At 52.4% G+C, this 22,141-nt stretch overlaps 1 protein-coding gene and 1 long non-coding RNA gene across 4 annotated transcripts in view; both read left to right on the top strand.

Annotated features, from left to right (window-relative positions):
• Window positions 1-22,141, top strand: part of LOC141373402 (uncharacterized) — a 142,540-nt gene that overhangs the window by 58,666 nt on the left and 61,733 nt on the right. The window lies entirely within an intron of this gene.
• Window positions 13,153-21,100, top strand: GPR61 (G protein-coupled receptor 61). 3 transcript variants are annotated; one of them, XR_012379335.1, is made up of 4 exons: window positions 13,153-13,224; window positions 15,807-15,893; window positions 16,138-18,186; window positions 19,065-21,100. XR_012379335.1 is itself a non-coding variant. In XM_073896197.1 (3 exons), the coding sequence occupies exon 3, from the start codon at window positions 16,769-16,771 to the stop codon at window positions 18,122-18,124; it is 1,356 nt and encodes a 451-aa protein (XP_073752298.1). In that variant the 5' UTR covers window positions 13,153-13,224; window positions 15,807-15,893; window positions 16,138-16,768; the 3' UTR covers window positions 18,125-18,414. The 3 variants fall into 3 exon arrangements, 1 of the variants encoding a protein (XP_073752298.1); XR_012379334.1 differs by having other exon boundaries at window positions 16,138-18,379; XM_073896197.1 differs by lacking the exon at window positions 19,065-21,100 and having other exon boundaries at window positions 16,138-18,414.

Here is a 22,141-nt window from a genome sequence, read left to right as displayed (position 1 = left end):
GTTGATTTTAATGTGTGATGAAGACAAACTCTTCAATAAATCTAATCCTTTAAAAAAATTATGGAATGTGTCCTTCCTGTCCTCGTTCCCTTTGATCTGGATGGAGGATTTAGCCAGTGCAGTTGGTGTGGTCGGGAGAATCGGGGGCAAGATTGGGCTGGGCCCACTGGCATATTTGGTGAATCTGGAGCAGAGAAGATGATCTATGCAGTCAGGAAATTGATTGCAAGTAGAGCAATTAAGAAAATTCTTAAAATATTGAGGATAAAGGGAGCCATAGTTTTCAAGGCTAGTGAAAGGAGTTACACTTATGGAAAGGGAATAAACCCCATGGTAGTAGATCAGAATAGGGGTACCTAGTTTGAACTCATGTTTTTAATATAAATAGCGGTAGGTGTGTGTGTGTATGTGTGCATGTGTGTGTTTACACATATATTTCTAGCTCTGTCTACTATGAGGTCTTAGAAGCAGTGTTAACCCAATAGCAGCGAGCACACCAAGCACCCAGATCTTGACTTCTAGATATCATTTTCCACTAAAAAGAACCTGGGCTGATCAGCCTGGAAAGGACTAGATGATCCTGGAGCATCTGTTTGTGCTATAAAGTAAGGATGTGCTCAAAGAATGATGGGAACATGTCCAAAACATACGGAATCCAGCTTGAAGAGTTACCCACAGGCCAAGACTAGGACAACTGAGGCATCAAAATAAATAATTTTATTATTCGGTTGTAACAAATGAGTTAATATAGACATAGTAAATAGATGGGGAGAAGGGAAGGCGCTATCTCACATTAGAACGCCAAATGACAAATTTGAATGGGGTCCTCTGGAATAGATGGTAGTTTAGTGTCGTTAGTTTCCCGATTGTAATTGTTGTACTGTGGTTCTGTGGGAGAATGTCTTTGTTTTTAGGAAATATACACTGAAGAGTTAAGAGCTAAGGGGGCACCATACCTGCAACTCACTCTTGAGTGGCTCAGAAATTATATATTTATGTTATATGAAAGAGGAGGAGGGGAGAGGAGGGAAGGGAAGTGCACGGGACATATTTGCAAGGAAGCAAGTGTGGTGAAAACGAAACACAAATCGAGGAACTCAGTGAAAGGCATAGAGGAGTGCTTTGTATCCTTCTTGCCACTTTCTCTAAGTTTGAAACGATTTCAAAATCGAAAGTTAAAAACAGCATAGACTATAGCAGTAGGTGGCATATGGAAGGAGTATAGTGCTCAGGACGTGTGTGCCTTTGGTCTGAGGCAGGAGAGACACTTGGGTGGGGTGGAAGTTCACGGGAGGTGAGAAGCAGTCAAGTGTCATGGAAAGCAAACAGGATTTGTGATAAATGACCTAGGTTGTCACCTAGTACTTGGGTGACCTGGGAAAAGGCACTTCACTTCTCCAAGCCTCAGATGATAGTGTCTCCCAAGAACACCATGTGGCTTAAATAATAGTACATATAACAGTCCTTTGAAAGTCACAAAACCTGATACCAAATATAATCATAAGTGGTATCTGCTTTCTCTCAGCAAACTACAACTAACGAATGCAGAACTACCCCTTGGGTCCTGACATCTCTTTCAGTTCTTCATCTGGTTCCCATCACGATGCTATTATTCTCAAAAAGATCACTCTGTTAATGAACTGAGTACTGAGGAGGCCTGGCACCTAGGAAGGGGGACAGTCGGTGGCAAGGCCACCTGACATGGCCACGATGCACGCTTCTGTGTCGTGTGCAAGCCTCAATTTTAGGCGCCTTCTCTGCGAGCAGAGAGACCCCGTGGGGACCGTTGAACGCTGTTATAGATTCATAAACATCTGCTAGTGGGGCCTGGGAAGTCCCTTCTAGAAGGAAAGACGCTTTGCTTCTGTCACTCCTGACAACAATGCTTGTGTACACAATGTTATGGTAAAAACCATTCTCTGGCAGCTTAGGATTCAGAGTCCTCCTGCCATGCAGATGAGCTGACAGCAGCGTGCGGTCGTAAAAAATCACCATTCCTGTCTGTACGCTTTCCAAAGCCTCTCACTGACCTTCCCTCATGTGGGCCTCAGGGCCACAGTAACCTGCGCAGCTCCTTGCTCCCTGTATCTTTTCACAGATGAGGAAAAGCTGACGGTCCAAGAGAGACCAGGACTGGCCCTAGTCCACAGAGCTAATGGCACCGATGGGACCTTAAGCCAGGACTTCAGCTGTGGCCCTCCTTACTGCGACACTCTGACTGGAGATGGCCTGTCACTGGTACCTCTCTCACTCCCTGTCCATGACCCCTTACTAGCCTCGGGGCACTGCTTCCCTCTGGCTCTGCTCTGAGCTTGCTCGCTGCCACAATGGCCCGCTGCGAAGCATCCTCTGCTAGAGTTCCTCTCCTGGCCGTCTGGCCACCCCCTTCGCCCACATGGTCTTGCGAGAAACACAAGGCTTCAGGGTCTTTGCACCTGCTGCTTAAGGATGTCACTCCCTGGGGCGCCTGGGTGGCTCAGTCGTTAGGCGTCTGCCTTCGGCTCAGGTCATGATCCCAGGGTCCTGGGATCGAGCCCCGCATCAGGCTCCCTGCTCGGCGGGGAGCCTGCTTCTCCCTCTCCCCCTCCCCCTGCTTGTGTTCCCTCTCTCGCTGTGTCTCTCTCTGTCAAATAAATAAATAAAATCTTAAAAAAAAAAAAAAGGTTGTCACTCCCTGTCTGGAGCCAAGAGAGAAGAGTGAGGGTGAGGCTATCCTGCCAGTGGCTTGGGGAAGCTGTCCCCAGGAGCTCATCTAGTGTCCTCTCTGATACCCAGGCCAGCTGCTGTGTCATCTTCTAGTCCATGTAGACATTTCCTTCCTCACCATGCCAGCAGAAGGAGCAATGCTTGATTTCTTCTAGTACACTCCATCCCAGTGAGTCAGGCTGGAACAAGTTCCAGCAATGCCCCGTTATCACTAGGCTCCGTCTGCCCTAAGTGCCGTTTGGACCCGGACAGACGGACAGATGAACATGAGACACAGCAGAGCCCAGCTGGTCTTGGCTTGATCCCTTGAGTAGCAGCTGCTCCTGACCCGAAGGAGGCTCACGGGAGAAGGGGCTACTTCTGGTGGTAGTGGTGTGACCAAGGAGCATTCTGATGGGCCCCAGGTCCCCTCTGTGTTCTGAGAGCCCTGTGAAAGAGGGTGCACTCTGGGTCTGTTAGAGGCAGATTTGTTGGGTTTGTTGGGACATGCTGGATAGGTCACTAGACCTTGAATGGAACCAACACCAACCACCTTGTAGCTGGCAAACCTGTCTCAGGTCTGCCTTAACCAGCGAGGTGTCACTTCTCACTGGGACGCAGCTTCCTCGTCTGTAACACGAGGAATACATTTTAAGGGGCTTTTCCCCCTTTCTGTACTTCTCGTTACTATCAGTCCGCAGGCTCTTCAGGGCTGGAAATCAGACCTTCTGGCTCTTGTGCTCTATTCATTGCTGATTCTGGAAACCAAGACTACCGTGGTACATTTGGGGAGCAGAGTGCACTGCCCGGCCTCTGTTCAGCAGGGCAGGGAAACTGCCCAGGGAGTCAGCATCTGGATCCGACGAGACTTCCCACAATTGGAGCTGTTTCCCCTCGGTGGGGCTGGGGGCCAGTTAGAGGCAGCGGGGAGGGGCGTCTGGAGTCCAGCAGTCTTCTCGACTCTCCTGGTGAGCCAAGCCTCCACCCCTGGCCTGAGGATGTGTGCCCGAGAGACCCGGGGGTAGGTCAGAACTCAGTACAGAACAAACAGGAGAGGAGCAGAGGGAACTAGCACCACCTGACCGCACTTGGCCGGGCAGAATAGAGCTCAAGGCGTATTAGAACTTGCTTCCTCCCTCTGAAGGGTAGCTCGGGATATTTTGGAGGTCTCTTCCAGCCTTGACACTTTATGACTCCATAAATAAGAAGCTTGTTCACTTCACCTGAACTCGCCTCTGACAGTGGGTCTCCTGGGGTCAGGCTGTGGGGATAGTTTTCCTCCTGTTTGGGTGCCGCCCAGCTGACCTGCTTCTAGGGGCCAGGAGGAGAGAGAAAGAGAACGAGACCTATCACCTCTTTCCTCCCTCCGCTCCCCTCCCAATCCCCTAAGGATCAGAGCATCCCCCCTGCCATCTCCCCACCCCACAGGAAACCAGGCCCGGCTGAGCCCAGGGGCATCGGGAGGCGGGCCTGGAGCCAGCAGAAGCAGCTGCAGGAGGTGTCATCTTGCTGTGGGGGTGGAGAGAAGATGGACTTCGAAGGTCTCCTCTGAGACTGACGTGGGTAACCCAAACCTCTTTCCTGCCCCACTAACGCCCTGAGAGAGGAGACTCGGAAGGTACCCGTGGGCCAGGTTACGGTCCGCTCGGGAGCCACGGGTTTGTCACGCCAGGCTGGAAGGAGCTGAGCTTTTGTATGAGCATTCCAAGGGGCTCAGCTCCTGGCAGCCCGAGCCCAGAGAGACACACAGGCCAGCGAGTGCCAAAGGAGGGGCCCCGGGGCTGCTTCCCCCACAGACAGACGGGGTATTGATCCTGCCTGCGCGCCCCCTCCCTCTCTTCACTTCATGGTGCAGCTAATGGCCTGGAAAAAACTGGCCAGCTGTTCCCCAGCTGTGACATAATGAGCTCAGGGACGATCAATGCCCGTTCCGGTGTCTAATTAGGCTGGGGAGCTGGCTGGGGTGAGAGTGCGGCCTGTTTCCTGAGGGCACCACTTCCACCCCGGTCCCCAGCTGCTGTCTGCTGGCAGCCACCTGGGCCCACGCATCTGCGCCCTGGAGGAGGGGGCAGGGCCCTCCTGTGGCCCTGGGGAGTCTCCTAACCCAGAGCTCCTTCTCTAGCAGCAGAAGCAGGGACTCTATCACCATGTCAGGTGGGGGTGGATAGGCTGGTGGGGAGAGCCTGGCCTGCAGGGGAAACTCCGGAGTCCCAGCATGCTGTCACACCCCTCCCTCCATCTGGGTCTGTCACTCTGTACAGTGGCCTTCAATCCCAACCGTCCAACCCCCTGCCCCCGAGACCCTGCCCGGGACCCTCCCCACCCCTGGTCCTGCATGCCCAGCCCTGGGACTCTAAGGAAGAGGCTGTGAGCAAGTCTGGCTCCTGGCCCGGCTTCCCTCTGCTATTTATACCCTCAGTCCAGGGAAGGGTGGATCAGATTCTCAATGTGCTCACTGCAGAGGAGGAAGTGAGGGTGGAGAGAAAGATGGAAAGGGAAAGGTGTTCACTGAGGCAAAGAAACAGAGAGGTAGGCAGCAGAGGCCCAAGGTGAGGAGGCCCTGGGACGTGGAGAGTCCTAAGAACCGAGAGCGAATTCTCGAGAGAGATCAGAGGAGCGAAGCCAAAGAAGAGACAGAAAAGGGAGAAATGGGGCCATGGGGAAGAAGGGGGGACAGGATCCAAGAAGCGGGACGCACCCTGTGCTGGGGGGGGTGCGGTGGGAGTCGGGCCCCAGGGACCGGACCAGATGCCCCATCCGGGTAGGTGCTGGCCCGTGTGTCCAGGGGCCTGGTGTGAAATGACCGGCGTCATGAGGATGGCTGGGGTCAAGGAGGCACAGGGAACAGGGCTTGTCTGGAGTTGGGCAAGGACCTTCCCCTAGAATCCAGGCTGTGGGTGCTGCTTTCTGGGGGTGAGGGTGTGGGCAGGGAGCTGGAAGCAGAGGTCAGAGCAATGTAGGGGGGGAGGAGAGGAGGTGACTGTTGGGGAGTCCAGAGTGCAAAGGCCTGGGAGGGAGGGACCTAGGCCTTCTGCCATCTCCACTTTAGGCAGCCCAATCTGGCCCCAGGGCCTTTTGCGCAGCCTCGGCCTAGCTGGTGACATTCTTCAGGCAGCCTCCAGCCTTCCTACTATTCACATAGTCATATACAAATCAGTCCGCTGGAGCTGCTTGGGGGTGGGTGTCTTTCTGGGACCCCTTCCCAGTCCTAGCACTGCATTTCTTCCTGACTGTGATTCCCAGAGGAATGACCTGGTTTGTGGAAAGTAGAAGTGCCCACCTGCTATTTCTTGCACCTGCCCCTGCCCCCAGGGCCCTGAATCTTTCAAGCTGTCAGGGCCCTGGCCAGAGAAGCCTCTCAGGGACAGCTGCTGACTCAGACTCAAAGTCTAGAGTTGCAAGGGACCTTAGGGAAATCTACAAGCCTATCCCGAGCCGTCCATTGAAACTGAGGCTCAGAGAAGTTAGGAGAGCAGCCCCAGGTGCACTGCTCACTTGTGCGGATGCTGCCTCTGGACTCCAAGTTCAGTGCTCCTGCCAGGATGCCAGTCTGTCCATCTCTTCCTAAGCCCCTCCTTAGGAGTAAGAGGGATTTTCTCTTGCGGCCTTGGCCCTCTTGCTTGGACCTCCCAGCAGACATTGTGGGAAGTCAAAGAGGTGGAAAGTTCGGGGTCCACAGGACAGCAAGTCCCCCAGGAAAGACAAAACCGGTGGGCTTTCCAAGGTGGAAGCCTGTTCCCGGGAGAGTTCAGTCTCTGTGGCCAACACTGCCCCCTTGTGGCTGCCGGCCGTCAGGGCAGCCTGGGTGACGGTTCCTCTTCCCGGCCTAGGCCCTCACTCTCCAAGGACCCCTGCCCTAGTGCAGGGCGGATTTAGACCCTGCAGGGCTACCCTTCCAGGCCAGGCCATCGAGAGACCGAGATTTCACACACCATTCTCTAATAGGGTCCTCAGGCTGACCATCACCCGCCCCCTGAGGGGCCACTTAGAAGCCATCTCTCCAAATCCCTGAGGAGCCCTGGCCCTTCCTTGGATTGAGGGGCCTAAGAGTCGAATGTGGGGAGGGTCCTGTGTTTAGGTGGATCAGGAATCCATGGGGAGGGCTTTGTAGAAAAAAAGAATGTCTGGGAAAGAGGCCACAGGGCCTGTATCTCTGTGCCCAGCAGCATCCAGCCTGCAGAAGGAAGGGTCAGGCTGCCTGAGGGTTCAATGGGGTTGATGGGGTGAGGGCCCCTCGCTTAGATGGGACTGCCCCAGAAATGTAGATCAGGGGTGCCCCCAGCCCCCAAGTCAGAGACCAGGCCCTGCTGGCGTGCTCTGTGGAGCCCAAGTTGGGAAACCCAGCCCATCTCTTTGTTCTTAGGCCAGAGCAAAGGACCTCATTCCTGCACAGGAATGAGCAGCTGGGTGGCCCAGGGTGCTGTGTCCCTGCAGATCAGGCTGGGCAGCTTCTTATGACATCATGAATCTAGAGGGGAGAATTTCCAGGCACTCAAATGACACTACCACTCCACCCTTCACCTCCTCCACACAGAATGGACGTGCAGGTCGCTCTGAGAGCCCCACCTGGGGGCACGAGTGTCATATGATCTCACTGCTTCATCTCTGACCTCCCCTCTCCTCCCAGTTGACTGTGTTGTATGTTCACGGACACAATGTCCTTGGTGACCTGTTTGTTTTCCCTCCTCCCATCAGGCCTGAGGGACAAGGAAAATTCCCAGCCTGAAGTTCAACCCCTCACTCTGGACCTTGTGAGTTCAGTAAATACTTACTGCCTGACTCACTGAAAAGACAGAAGATGGCACATCGGAGGCCCTTCATTTCCCTGCTCAAAACATTTTGCTGTGTTGGCTTTTCAGACTAGCTTACCCACAGCCTGGCCAACCTACCTGTCTACTCTCCTTTCTTCCCAACACGTGGATTATTCTTTGGTCAAGCTGGACAAGTCACAATGCCCTGATATTCCCTAAACTGGCCTGTCTCCGTGTTTTTTCCAGACCAGCTCCTTCCTCCTTGATTCTCCTCTTCTTCAACCCTTTTCATTTACTGCTAGTTAAAATCCTGCCCTCCCTTAAGACCCATGCCTCTTCCTTCACAGAGCCTGCCCAGATTTCCTGAGGGAGTGGGTTCTCTTTTTTCCCTTTAAATCTCCACAGCACTTGGACTCTTCCTGGAAGCGTATAACCTGCTTCATCCCCATCCTAGATTGTAAGCACCAAGAGGGCAGGGTTTGTATTCCTTTCATCTTTGTACCCCTCCCTCTCACCCCTACACAGAGCTTTGCGTATAGTAGGTGCTCAATAAACACTTCTTGTATTGGGTGAAATGGAGTTTGCGGTTTGGGCTGCTGGGAGCTGAAAGAGGTGGGAATAGGGTGCTGCAGAGCTTTAGGAAACTATCAGAGTGGGCTCAGAATGGGAAGGCAAGGACCTGTATAGGGAAGTAAGTGGGGGGTCTGGCTCACAAGTTGCTGGGGAAGAGGGGCACTTCGCTGAAGAGAAGAGGGAGCTGGGCCGGCCTTGAAGATGCGGTGGGTTAAAGAAGGGCACCAGGTGTTAGGGGACCACAGGTTGGACCCCAGCATCAGGCCTGACGGACCCCAACTGTCTGCAACCTTAATGACAGGCAGAAAAGGGAGTAGGAATCCAGAGGCTTGAATTCTGGTCTCCTCACTGGTCAGCTGGGTGGCCCTGGGCAAGTTCCTTCTCCTCTCTGGGCCTCTTCATCTATAAAATAGGTACCTGACCTCCTATGACCCTTTGAGTTCTGCTATTCTGATTCCATGTCAAGGTTCTGAAGTAGAGGGGTGCTGATGAATGGTGAGTTGCACATGCCCCCCGCCGCCCCCACCCAGGACCAAGCACCGGGAATGACCCTAACTAGGTCCTGGACAGCCCCAGAGAAGGTGACAGAGCCCAAAGCTGCAGGCTGACTCAGAGGATGTAGACGCTGGAGGCAGCAGAAGACAGTGTGCCCGATTCAGAGTGAGTAAAGCGCCCAGCAATCAGAGCACAGGGCGGGGTTTTCAGGGACTCCCCTTCCTCTGCTCTGCTTCCCTGTCCTCGACCTTCCCACATCCCCAGACTCACTAAATACAGAGCTGGGATCTGAAGCCCAGCTGCTCAACTGTGTGGCTCTGAGAAAGTCATTTAACCTCTCTGAGCCTCGCTCCGCACAGTTATGAATGGAGTGACTCAAATTAACTCAGAAGATTATTGTGAAACTCTGTGAAATTGTCCAGGACTGTGTGTCCTGCTGGATCTCCCCTCCCTGAGTCTGGAAAAGGACAACTGATACAGACACCTTCACAGGCCACAAGGCCAATGGTTCACGGTGTTTTGCAAGTGCACTGGGGTGGGGTGGGCCATGGCAAGGGGTAGGCAGATGGTGGGGAGGTTGGCAGGGAGGAAGAGGGAGAGGGGTATTGCCCAAGCAGTCCCTGACTGCTAGTGAGGAAGGCCCACTCCCCCTGTAGACCAATTTATTGTGTGATCGGCAAGGACCCAGGAGCTTTCTGTACTTTTTCTTTGGGGGTCCAACATTGAGACCAAGCTGATGGATGAAGGGGGGGCTGTAGGGGGAAGGCTCCCCAGTCTCATAGCAGGCCTGGCCTGCACATGCACTGTGGGTGTTCCTGCCACTTTTTTGAGCCTGGTTCATCCAAGGCCCCCAGTTTCTAATCTGGTTGGGAAGGATTTATTTTTGGGTCCCTGTAACCTAGCAATGGGCTCACATGACCAGTGGCAGCTGCAGGCTGAATATACTGTTGGATCTTGGCTCCTGGCAGGGGGTGTAGGCCAGACTGTGGGGGAATAAAGGGAATGGAAAGGCTCTCACCTCTGCTTTCCTCTGCAGCCCCCTCAGCCTGGCCCCCAGATGGTGGGCACGGGGGGTGGGGGTGGGGGCCTGGGGAGCAGACATGGCTGGTGTTGGCACAGGGGCTCTGGACAGCTGGGAGCTGCGGTGGGGCGGGCCCAGCTGTGAGCCTGCTGTCGCGTGCGGAGAGATGGGTGTCCATGTGGATGTAGGGGGTGCAGAGAGAATGCGATGCTGGTGTCCTGGGGGCAAGCCCAGGCTGGGGGGAGCAGGCAGTTGAACCGACAGCCTGTGTTGTGGGATCTCAGGGACACCCCTGGTCGATGCTGGAATCCCAGCATTCAGCTTCTTCCCTTTGTTCCCTGTTAAATTGTTAATATCCCTGGGAGAGAGAACACATTAGCTGCTATCAGTGTGAGTGGATTTATCAGCCTCTTTCCTGCGAGCAGTTTTCGACAGAGGCAGAGACAACAGAGGAGGGCAGTGGGTGCCACTAAGCAGGTGAGGGGCTCCTGGGAGGGGGCTGTAGGTGCATAAAAGGCATTCGATAGATATTTACTGAAAAAGTGGATGGATGGATGGATGAAAGAGAAACTTGGTTAGCTTCCTGATCTTCTCTTCAGGCGCAGGAAAGGGTGGCTGGGGGTGGACGTGACCCTGTCGAGAGGTGCTGGTGGCCAAGGGCAGGACAGGGCCACCCCGAGGAGCAAGTCTGGGATGGAGAAATCAGACCTCAGCACCGGGCACCCCACCACAATACTGAGGAGAGGTACCACTGCCCTCAGTGTGACAGGAGTCCACTCCTGGGCATGTGCGCAGCAAGCTGGGCCATGGATCTCTGATGTGGTTTGTGGGGCCACCCCAGTTTCTCCACCTCCATCTTCCCACATCTGCCATTGCACTAACCTTTGAAAGGAGGGATTGGTAAGGTGAGGTGGGGGAATGTAATGTCAACAGCTACTCCAAACCCTGATTGAGAGCATTTAATAAGATACAGCATAAGAAGTGCCTCCCCGATTGGGCGCCCAAAAACTAGTATCATCACCATCATCGTCATTACTGTTTTTACTATTATTTTTCTTAAAAGATTTATTTATTTATTTGAGAGAGAGAGAATGAGCAGAGGGAGGTGCAGAGGGAGAAGGAGAGAGAGAATCCTCAGCAGACTCTCCACTGAGTACAGAGCCCCATGAGGGGCTCGATCCCAGGATCCTGAGATCATGACCTGAGCGGAAAGCAAGAGTTGGACGCTTAACTGACTGAGCCACCCAGATGCCCCTACAGTTTGTATTATTATCATCAGCTGCCCCAAGGCCAGGAAAGGCAGTCTCCTCTCCCTCCCCACTCCCAAGCCAAAATGGCTTCCAGCAACTGAGATGATGCTCCAGGATCCACAGCCTCATTGGAACCACCTTTCCTAACAGCTCTATGGGAGGGGCCTCCGGACCTGGAGACTTGGCCCACTGGCTACATGCCAGTTGTCTGGCCAGCCAGGGTAAACTGTACCAGCTCCCCCAAGCCTGAAAAGAAGGATATGTTTGTATTGCAGGCTTCCTATCCCTATTCAATAACCTGGGGGGGGGGGTGAAGAATTGTTGCCCATTTTAGAGATAGAAAAACGAAGGAAGATAGAAAAACTAAGGCACAGATGGCCAACTCACCGGCCAAGGTCTTAACACCAACCAATCGAGTAGAGCCCAACTAGAACCAAGGTTTTCCTCCCAATCCAGTGCTCTTTCTATAAACCTGTGCTGGTGAGCCTGTGTCTGCTCTGGTTCTTTCTCCAGTCCTTGGAAGGGGGCCATTAGCTGGGCCCCTGCAGGAAGCATATGGGTGCTGATCAGGTTTTACCTGATCCCCGAGGGTTTGACTAATCTCAAGATGTTCTTGCCAACATGGTGGCACAGGGTTTAATAGAAACCATTTTGCTGTCTACAGGTTTACATTTGGTATTTTAATTTGATTTCCCTGTACTAAGGTGCATGTTTTGTTTTTGGCTGTTTCCTGGAAGGCAATGGCCACTTCTATGGAATAGACTTTAGGGCTTCAGCCCCGAGTCTCATGTCAGGTCTCCAGAGAGGTCCTGGGGGCATGGAGGAAGGGGTAAATGCTTTGGCTTCAAACAGACTTGGGTTCAAATATTGGCTCTGGCACTTCCTATCTGTGTGATCTGGAGAAAGTCACTTAACCTCTGCCTCCCATTTCTTCATCCATAAAATAAGGTGCATTAAGGCTGCCTCATAGAACTTGTGTGAGGATTGAAGGTACTGTATGTGAAGAATTTGGCACTTGTAAGAGTTCAAGAAAGGGTTTTTGGGGATACTGGCGATCACTGCTTCAGCTCTGGGCTGGTCAGTGGTCTCTTTGTGGTTGACCTGGGGCCCAGGGCAGCCACCTTGCCCTCTCTGGGTTTTCTGAGTAAGTCATTGTTCTCATGGCTCTTCCGGTTGAGTCTGGTCTTTCTTCCCTTTTGGAGGCAGAAAGAGTTTCTGGAGGGGCAAGTCTCAGGGCAGAGGGCTCTGGAGTAGGTATCACCCCTGAATTCCTGGCCTAGGCTCACGGCTCTGCTATGCGTGGCTTTGGACAACCCCTTCACCTCTCTCGGCCTCAGAAACATGGATGCTTTGGCCTGTAGGGTGTCTTACAGCTCTGCAATGTTAGAATCCTATCCTTGGGTGTCAGTCACGTAGCTAGGGTAACTGAGGGTTTCTTCATGGTGGGAAGCCATGAGCCTCCATCTCACTCCCAAAACGCTCATCACATTGCCTTGGACCCTCTACGGATGGTGTTCCGTGCAGCTCAGTCCAGTCCTACAGATCCAGAGCAATCTGAGCCTTCCCGAGGTCCTGGTGCCTGCTCTGTCTTCAGGGAACAGTGTTGTGGTGGCACCACATGTGGGGGCTCATGGGGATGTTAGAGCCCCCCGTTTCCCTTGGTTCTCACAACCCACACCAAATCAACGTATACAATCTAAGAAAACGATAGTAATGTGCTTTCTGAGGGACAAATGCAGGGTTAGGACAAGGCCTTTAGCTCCCGTTCAAACCTGAATGCTACTCTTGAACCTATCGGCTGTACATATTTGGCAGCTGTCAAAGGAGCCGGACCCTGGAACCTTGGCCCCTGACCGGCCTAACCCCGGTACTCTGTGTCTCCACTGACGAGCCTGCTGCAAGAGCGTCTTCGTTCTGATGTCACACAGAAGCATACAATGGCAGGCCTGTCAGGAGCCTCAGGATCGTCTATCCTATATTCTCTTTGAACAAACCAAGGCCAGAAATGGGAAGTGACTTGCCCAAGGTCATACAGCTAGTAAGTGCCGGAACTGCTTGAGGATTTAAGAAAATCCTTAAACCTGGATTTTCTGACTCCGAGTACCCTTTATACTTCATCAGCCTGGCCAGGAGGGTCTCTCCTGCCCCCAGTCACCTGGCCCCATGAGGGTTTTGAGATGCCACTCCAGCACCCCGAGAAAAGTGAGGGGGGTTGGAACCACCCCTGAGTATCCTCCCTGGGGGCACTGGTGGCTGGCTCCTCGCTTCAGAAGTGGCTCCAAGTGGCTGGGTGGGAAGCAGGAGGCCATTAGGACCCAGAAGCTCTTGGAGCATCCTGCTCTGCCGGCTGCCTCTCACCGCTCACTGCAGTGGTTCAGGCTTCAGCAGCCTTGGAGAAGCATCAGCTGAGAGGAGCAATCACATGGGAGCCGGGAGCTGCTCAGCCAAGGTAGGAGTTGCTGACTAGGCCAGGAATGGGGGCCAGTCCCAGGGCCTGATGGTGAGTGCTGAGGTACTCTGCAGGAGCCTAGCTCTGTGTCCCAAGGACCAGTCAACCCTACCTTATGCTGGGCAGTTTCATCAAGGGATGGGCTCCCAGGTCTCTCAAAGACAGTACTGGGGTGTGGGCATCTCTGAAGCCCAGAGATGGGGGTTGATCTCCTGACAGAGGGAGTACCCACATCCTAAGGCAGACAGGGTTCCCCATCTGTCTTACTCCATGTCATAGAGATGGGTCCCCCGCATCCTAGGAATGGGTCCCTTGGTAGGTAGGCTGATGGGCAACTCTGCGTCCTGGGCGTGGGCAACTCTGCTGTGGAGAAGTGTGGTTGCCCCCTGGAGATCTCCCCGGCTTAGGAGGGCCATGCTCTTGTCTGAAGGAAGGCCGTGCTCGGATCCTTGGGAGGGAAGCTCTATATTTGGGGAACAGGTGCATGCGAATCCCAACGACACCTCTGTGGCCTTAGGCTGGACACTTATGCACGTCTTGCGTCCTGACACAAGGATATTTGTAACTTGACCATGCCCCGTCTAGGGGGCCAGACCTGAGCCCCTGTGGTGGCAAAGCCTGCCAGGTACTGAGAGGTCCTGGAGGTGAGGGAGGGCTTGCTGGCAGGAAACAGTGGGAAGACAAGAGCATGTGAGAAGGCATGATGATGTGAGCTAGGAGTGGAGTGAGGCTCTCCGGGCTTCCCCCCTGACACTGTGATGCACAACCCTCCCCTCCTCAACCCCCATCCATCAGTGAGGGAATGCTGGGGAGCAGGAATGGGGCCCATCTGTTATGACGGAAATGGGAATCCTGGAATTTAGAAGTCAGTGTGGAGATCCTGGCTGGGCTGAGGGGGTTCTGGAAATGAGAATTGTCCAATGTCTTCTTGCCTAGGGCTTCATCACGGCTGCACGGTATATCCCCTCCATCTCCACGTGGAAACCATGTCTGCTTCCCTCAGTCTGGGACCCTGGGTGGGCCTTGCTGGCAGACTCTTGATGTCCATGCGGACACGGAGGGCCTTTACTCCCTTAGCTCCCAGGGCCTCAGAGCCGCGTCTTCTGGGCCCCACTCCCAGGTGGAAGGGACGAGGAAGCCACGGTATGGAGAGTAAGGGGCAAGGATGCCTCTCTTAGCATTGCTTTCTGCATTTTTTCCTGGCAGACTGTCTTACGAACAGCTGATGTTTCTACTTTTGAGCCCTCTCTTCACCTTCTCTGTAGACCCTGAGTCTATGTGGCTATTTTAACTGTGAAATGAGCTTCCTCTTATCCCTGGGGAGAGGCACATCCCTAGGCAACTGTCCAGAGTTAGGGCTGTGCCGAGTCCAGGAGACCAGCTTACCCTTTCCAGAGCAGAGTCCCCTGGCTGGCACACAGTTGACCTACTGAGTGTGCTTGGAGCAGGTACTAAGGGGCAGGGACTCAACAGACCAGTTTGAATTTGATTCACAACATTTTATCGAGCACCTATTGCATGCATGACATGCTTGAAGTTAAATTAGTGCATGGTTGGTGGTAATGCCCAAACCCAAGGGTGGTTGTAAGGCTGTAACTATGGGGAGGGAATGGGGATGGTCTGCCCCTCGTGGTCCACTTTATCGCAGTCAGAGAAGTGATGGGTTTTTAGACTGAGCAACCCAGGAACTCACAGAGTCATCAAATGTTGTCAGATATGGGACTCTTGGAGGTTGTCCAGTTCAACCTTCCCATTTTACAGATGAGGAAACCGTGATCCAGGGAACTTGGGACTTGTCTACAGACGGCCCATCAGACTTGGCATGTCCATAGTTTGCCTCAAATCTGCATATCTTCCCACAGTATACTGGGAGAAAGTGGACTGCAAGATCGGATATGGAAATAAAAATACTTTTTAATTGCATTATTATTTCAATTATACGCAAACTTAACATGGATAATGAGACACATAAAACGTCTGATCTGCCATTTGGTCAGGAGAAATGAGAGATGCTGAAACCCCAGACTTCCTCCCCTCCCCATTCCTTCCAGTTTTCTTCTTTGCTTTATACTCAACCATTTCCACAGTCACAGTGACCTACCCACTCTCAGACACCTACTTCTCCCTCCTTGCTCTGGAATGTGCTAACAGTCCAGGCCCAAGAGGACTCTGGGCCAGGGATCTGCTCCAATGATCAGAGATCTGGGGACCCAGGGAGTGGGGGGTTAGGAGCATTTCCTCTCCCACCTTCAGGGGCACAGTGGCCTTGAGAAGCTGATGAGTGGGTGAAGAAAGGCAGCTTTCAAGTGACCTATGCCCTTCTCCTTTGGGGGCAGTGGAGGCTGGATGGGCTGACATCCCAGTTTCCTTCCAGCTGGGACATTTTGAGTTCACTGTTCCTTCTCAACAGCCCCCAAATGGCAGCTCTTTGTCTTGAGGATGGTGATGTCACAGGAGACGAAAGCACAGTCCTTCCCCCTTTCAGGTGATCTCTTCCCAGTGGTAACCCCAGAGCACTGACAGCCATTTTTAGAGATGGCTCAGGTTCAGCAACTATTCACTGAATGCCTATTGCGTTCCAGCTGCTGTGGAGGGCGCGGTCAGGTGGGCTGGAGTACTGGCCCTGGAGCCGGAGCACCTGGGTACGTACCCAGACCTTGCCGCCTTTGGTAAGTTACTTGACCTCTCTGGGCCTCAGTTTCACCAACTGCAAAATGGGGATGAGAGTAATACCTACCTCACAGGTTGTGTGAGGATTAGAATGAGCTTATTTATGTACAGTGCTTAGAACAGGGTTTGGTATTTGGAAACCACCTTTATAAATGTTAGCGCTTATGGGTGGTATTGTTATGAAATCTCACAGGATCCTCCAAACACCGTCGTGAAGTAGCTGTTATTCCCTTCATTTTACAGATGCCTTCACGAGGAAACTGAAGTCCAGAAGAGTCACAGAGTCAGTAATTCCCAGACCTGGGCCTGGAAACCAGATCTCGTGTCCGTTCTACTCCCCAACAGCTCCTGCCATTCTGAGAGACAAGAAATCAGGAAATTTACATAAGCAACTTGAAAACGGGGGCACTATCCCGGAGCTCAGTGGGACCCTGGGAGAGGGAGAGAGAGGATTTAGAACCTCTGGATAACAGTCCCTGAGAGAGGAGAAGGGTATGGAGAACAGAAGCAAGGAAAACTAAAAGGAGCCGGAGACCACTCAGAAGGTGGAATGTTGAGTGAGTGAGGCTCTGGCATCTCTCACGTCTCCTGCTTCTCCGAGGTCACCAAGGCCGACCGGAGCCACCTCTTGCCAGAAAGGAGAGATGAGCTTCTGAGCGCTCAGTTCAGTTGTACACACAGCCCAGCCAGGAAGGCTGGTGATTAGAGCCCATCCGGGAGGCTCCAGCAGGAGGCGCCCTCTCCCCCCCCCCCCCCCCCCCCCCCCCCCCCAAATTGGCAAGCCTGGGCCTGGGCTGGCCATCCCAGGGTCACTGGACTAGGATGGGGGATGGGCCTGTGACAGGAGGTGCCCTGGGTGTCCTCTTTCGGCCCCATGGAGTCCTCTCCCATCCCCCAGTCATCAGGGAACTCTTCCACTCTGGGGAGGGTCCCTCAAACCCCAGGTCCCTCTACGGCCAGTGGGGTCCCAGAGGTGGGGCTGCGGGACGTGGCCTCGGAATCTGTGGCTCTCTTCTTCATGCTCCTGCTGGACTTGATCGCTGTGGCTGGCAATGCCGCTGTGATGGCTGTTATCGCCAAGACACCCGCCCTCCGAAAATTTGTCTTCGTCTTCCACCTCTGCCTGGTGGACCTGCTGGCCGCCCTGACCCTCATGCCCCTGGCCATGCTCTCCAGCTCTGCCCTCTTTGACCATGACCTCTTTGGGGAGGTCGCCTGCCGCCTCTACTTGTTCCTGAGCATATGCTTTGTTAGCCTGGCCATTCTCTCGGTGTCGGCCATCAATGTGGAGCGCTACTATTACGTTGTCCACCCCATGCGCTACGAGGTGCGCATGACGCTGGGGCTGGTGGCCTCTGTTTTGGTGGGCGTGTGGGTGAAAGCCTTGGCCATGGCTTCTGTGCCAGTGTTGGGAAGGGTCTCCCGGGAGGAGGGAGCTCCCAGCATCCCCCCAGGCTGCTCACTCCAATGGAGCCGCAGTGCCTACTGTCAGCTTTTTGTGGTGGTCTTTGCTGTCCTTTACTTCTTGCTGCCTCTACTCCTCATCCTTGTGGTCTACTGCAGCATGTTCCGAGTAGCCCGAGTGGCTGCCATGCAGCACGGACCGCTGCCCACCTGGATGGAGACACCCCGGCAACGCTCTGAGTCTCTCAGCAGCCGCTCCACTATGGTCACCAGCTCGGGGGCCCCCCAGACCACCCCGCACCGGACGTTCGGAGGAGGGAAGGCTGCAGTGGTCCTCCTGGCCGTGGGGGGACAGTTCCTGCTCTGTTGGTTGCCCTACTTTTCTTTCCACCTCTACGTTGCCCTGAGTGCTCAGCCCATTTCGACTGGGCAGGTGGAGAACGTGGTGACCTGGATTGGCTACTTCTGCTTCACTTCCAACCCGTTCTTTTATGGATGTCTCAACCGGCAGATCCGGGGGGAGCTCAGCAAGCAGTTTGTCTGCTTCTTCAAGCCGGCTCCAGAGGAGGAGCTGAGGCTACCTAGCCGGGAGGGCTCCATTGAGGAGAACTTTCTGCAGTTCCTTCAGGGTACAGGCTGTCCCACAGAGTCCTGGGTATCCCGACCCCTCCCCAGCCCCAAGCAGGAGACACCTGCTGTGGACTTTCGAATTCCAGGCCAGATAGCTGAAGAGACCTCTGAGTTCCTGGAGCAACAACTCACCAGCGACATCATCATGTCGGACAGCTACCTCCGTCCCGCCCCTTCACCTCGACTGGAATCATGACAGGCTTCTGGCCACTTGGAGGGAGATGGGGCTGGGGCCACTTATGACTGAAGGAACACCCTGTGAGATCACCTATTCCCGGCTAGCAGGGGCTGGGGCTGGGGTCTCTGCACACAGCTTTTGCTTAGTGTTTTCTGGGTCAGGAACAATGCCAACAGGATGAACGTGTGGCAAAAGCCTTGGACATAGCTATGATCCTTGACTACTGGGGGAGGGAACCTGGTGAGATGGTAATGAGAACAAAGGGTCACGAAGGTGAGATGATTCCTTTCAACCAGCGAACTTTCCATGCCTCAGGAAGCAGAGAAACTCCCCAAGGGTAGGAGTTGGAGGATATAGAGCGGCAGGCCAGGTTTGGAGTTATCCTGGGGATTCTTTAGGATAGTTCATTTTTCAGTGTAATTGTCCAGGGCAGTAACTGTACCCAAGCAAGGTAAGAAAGTGACCTGTGTCTTCTCCTTTCCTTGCTAGGTTTGAAAAGACCTAAATAAAGTACAGCTAAGGGTTTTCATTCGAGTTAATGGATCTTTTTCTAGTTTTAGACCTGAGGTTTCCTTAAACTGAGAGGGTATAAACCAGCTGGGTATGTTCCTTTCCCAAGTTTGGCCAGAAGCAAGGGGAAAAGCAGAGTACCAAGAGGAGAAGGCAGGAGAGCTGACTGCGGCTCTCTCCCACCCTCTGTGGGAAAACAGCCCTTCTGTTCTGTTTTGCTGTCTTTCTCCTGTACATGGGAGATCAAGCTTCCGGCTTGATCTCAGCAAAGGCAAGGATACAACAGGATGGCTCTTTCTCCTTATTTTTTAGAATGAAGAAGTGGAAATATTGGGGGTTGGGTGGCTGAAGGTGGGGGTTAGCATTTGAATTGCTAAGGTGGGTGGATACAGAGAGGCCAAATAATCACCTTGACCAATAATACTGTAAATCTTTTTTTTCTTCCTAGGAGTGGCCTCCCTGATCTCTCTCCTCATGGCAGTGACCCACCTCCAGCCCCCTGGACAATCGGGTACAAGAGACTAAGGTTGGGAATGGGAAGGGTGGGGTTTCTATGGTCCATTAAATGCCTCCCTACTCCCATTCATCGCTCTCAAAATTAGCTTCAGTGACAAAGACTTAAATCTCTCTCCTATCTGCAGTCCTGGGCTGGAGAGAGGGCACAGGAGTTGGGTTCAGCTGCTCACTGATTGAGACTGTAGGAACTTGTTGGCTGGTATCTGTGGTGGTATTTGCAAGGGAGGGGAAATAGTTGCAAACTGGACAGGATGCCCACCTGGGATTACCTGTCCATCCACCTCCCTCAGTTGAATCAAGTGACATTCAAGGGTTCAGGCAGGAACAGAGGGTGCTTTGATCTGTATTTGGACAAATTCCTGGCGCATTGAACATTCAAGGGTAAGATGGGCTGGTGGGAGTGGGATAGTTTCCCCTTTGAACGGCCAATAAATACTTATTATAAAAAGTTATACTGATATCAACATTTACTATTTCAGTTCAATTCAGTGCATAATAGTTGAATACCTAGTATTCTATGGGCCCACAGAGTCACTGCCTTTGAGGAGTTCATAGTCTAATTTTATCAAGTACCTTGTATTTTTACAGAGCATTTTATATCTGGTAAAGCACTAAAGAATGTCTGAGAAATATATTGGAGAATATACTGGAGCTCAGTCCACTGCAGTAAAGGTACCTACATGGAAGCTTCCTGTGGATTGTGGAAAGTGTGAGGGTTGTAAATGAAACTCTAGTTGAGGAAAAGAATCTATTAGCTGAAACTGGGCAAACAGCTTTCCCCTTTAGATGTAGGAAAATTTACAGGTTTGTCTTCCTACCACCAGACTTACTTTAGTCTAGAACCTATTACACTGAGGAAATCCCCTAGATAGTATATCTACCAAGGAGAATCTTTCGTGATTGAAAAACATGTAATTCTTGCTCTCCTCCCTTTTAAAATAAACTCATAAGGGAGGCATCTCATTCATAGATAAGAGGAAAAAAAACTCTTCTTCAAACATCACGGATCGGCTAGTAGGCCCTAAGTATTGCCAGCAGGTGGCAGTGTGAGTCCAGTGGAAACAGGAAAGGTGCGTGCAGGGGGGAGGTGGGGATGGTGAGAAGGAGTGAGGAGAGGGGAGGGCAGGAAACATTGCCTGGCAGCCATTTTGTTAATTTATTTTACCTTTTCCTGTGACTTTGCCCTCCAACCCTTCCTTCACATACATCAAAGAAGAAAATTTTAGGTGCAAGGATGTCTCTAATTCAGGCTGATATTTCCTGACACTGTGATCTCACTGGTGTTTATTACAGAATTTGACATAGGCTGGTTCATTTGCATTTATTTTTCCCTGTCTGAGTGGATCATGAAGGAAATAAAAATTTCTCTTCCATTATGCTGAGAATTCTCCCAACAGTTTCTGCCATGACCACCTTCCAGTTGTTTTCTAGTCGCCAGGATCGCTTGCTAAAATTTGCTATCTTGGCTATGAAGGCTGTTCCTGGACAAAATTTGACCTCTCTAGTGGGCTCAAGAATCAACAGGCTGAGACAACCGATCCGTCAGTTACTTTTCCTGCACCTGGGTGGTGTTGGGGTAACTCTCCAGCCTAGATGAAAACTTTCTGTTGTCAGGTCTCCCCAGGTAACATCTTATAGTGACATGGTAGAAAAGGGGTGAGTTTGGAGGCAGACATCTACTTACTCACTGTGTGAACTTGGGAAAGATGCTTAATTTCTCCGAGCCTATTTCTTCATCTGTAAGAATGGGGGTAACATTACCTACCTCACAGGGTTGTTGTGAGGATTAAAAGAGATGACCATATGGAAGCACCTAGCCATACCTGGCAAATAGGTACTCAATAAATACTGGTTTTTCTTCCCTTTCCTCTTGCCCTATCCCCCCATAAGTATTGATTATGGGAAAGCCATCCTTTTTATTCTAACAGTCATTTGGGAATGAGTAGGAGGCTTTTCAAACTTTCAAGAACTGGCATTACTAAGTTATAGTGGATGAAGTTGTTTAAGGTGGCTCTCAAGAAATCCCTCTAATCAATGAAACATCATCATATAGACCTTTCTGTTGGGACCATAAGGTCCCAATGCTAAGGTTTAAATTCTATTAGGGAAATAATTTTCAATCCCAGGGAACGGTTTGGGGGACCACAAGAGTTCTCCTCTCTAGAATATATGGTGAGAGTATTTGTGCAGCTATTTGGCAGTAAAGGTAATTCAGGGTCACTTTCACGGGTAGTACCCAGAATTATGAATGAAAAAGCTAGGAGTCTGAGGCGTTCATAGAGGTTTATTTTCAGGTGATGCTAGAGCTGAGAGACAAATCTACTAGAACTTCCCTTTTTGGGTGGTACTACAACAGGAAATTTCAGTAGGGAGATTCACAGGATGCACTGGTTTGTTTTGGGGTGCGGGCCTGAGGTTAACTGATCTTGGTAGGAGTCCGAAGCCCCTAAAGCAGGATCATTTATCCGCGCTAAAACTGGCTTATACTGGAGAAAGGTAGCACGGAAATCTTGTGGATAACTACACTCTTACCTTTTAGGTAATAGACTATTAGGCGAGTTCAGGTGGCCCTTTGTCAACATAGTCGCTGGGCAACTCGGAGGTTACGGCACAAGGACCGGGATACATCCTGAGAGGAGGAAGCGGTGGGACAGAGGGGAGGGCAGAAGGGGATGCTAAGGTGCCAGGCGTGGTCGGCCTTGCAGATCTCAAGATGTGAAGCGTTGCCGGCCCCAGGCTCTGCTCTTTGTTCCCATCCCGTAGATCGGGCTGAGAGAACCTCGGCAGAGTGTCATACGCTTGGGAAGCGGCTTCGGGTCTCCACAGCCAGAGATCAAAGGGGCTTTCTAACCAGTGAGAAATTCCCAGCAGAAATTCCTGTGCCGGCTGGGGACTCTTATTTGGGAATCCCCAGCCCCCATCCAAAGCCGGCTTGACCTCAGGAGGGCGCCACCAACTGGGGAAGCCAGTCCCTAGTTTTTCTACATTTATCCAAATAAGGCAGACGAA

Source organism: Callorhinus ursinus, unplaced genomic scaffold, assembly GCF_003265705.2.
Source record: "Callorhinus ursinus isolate GAN/ISIS: 27379988/994484 unplaced genomic scaffold, GSC_fseal_2.0 scaffold9, whole genome shotgun sequence".
Taxonomy (NCBI): domain Eukaryota; kingdom Metazoa; phylum Chordata; class Mammalia; order Carnivora; family Otariidae; genus Callorhinus; species Callorhinus ursinus.
This window is presented reverse-complemented; position numbering and strand designations above follow the sequence as displayed.

Coding starts and splice junctions, on each gene's coding strand:
- GPR61 (XM_073896197.1), top strand. CDS start 16,769: ATGGAGTCCTCTCCCATCCCCCAGTCATCAGGGAACTCTTCCACTCTG.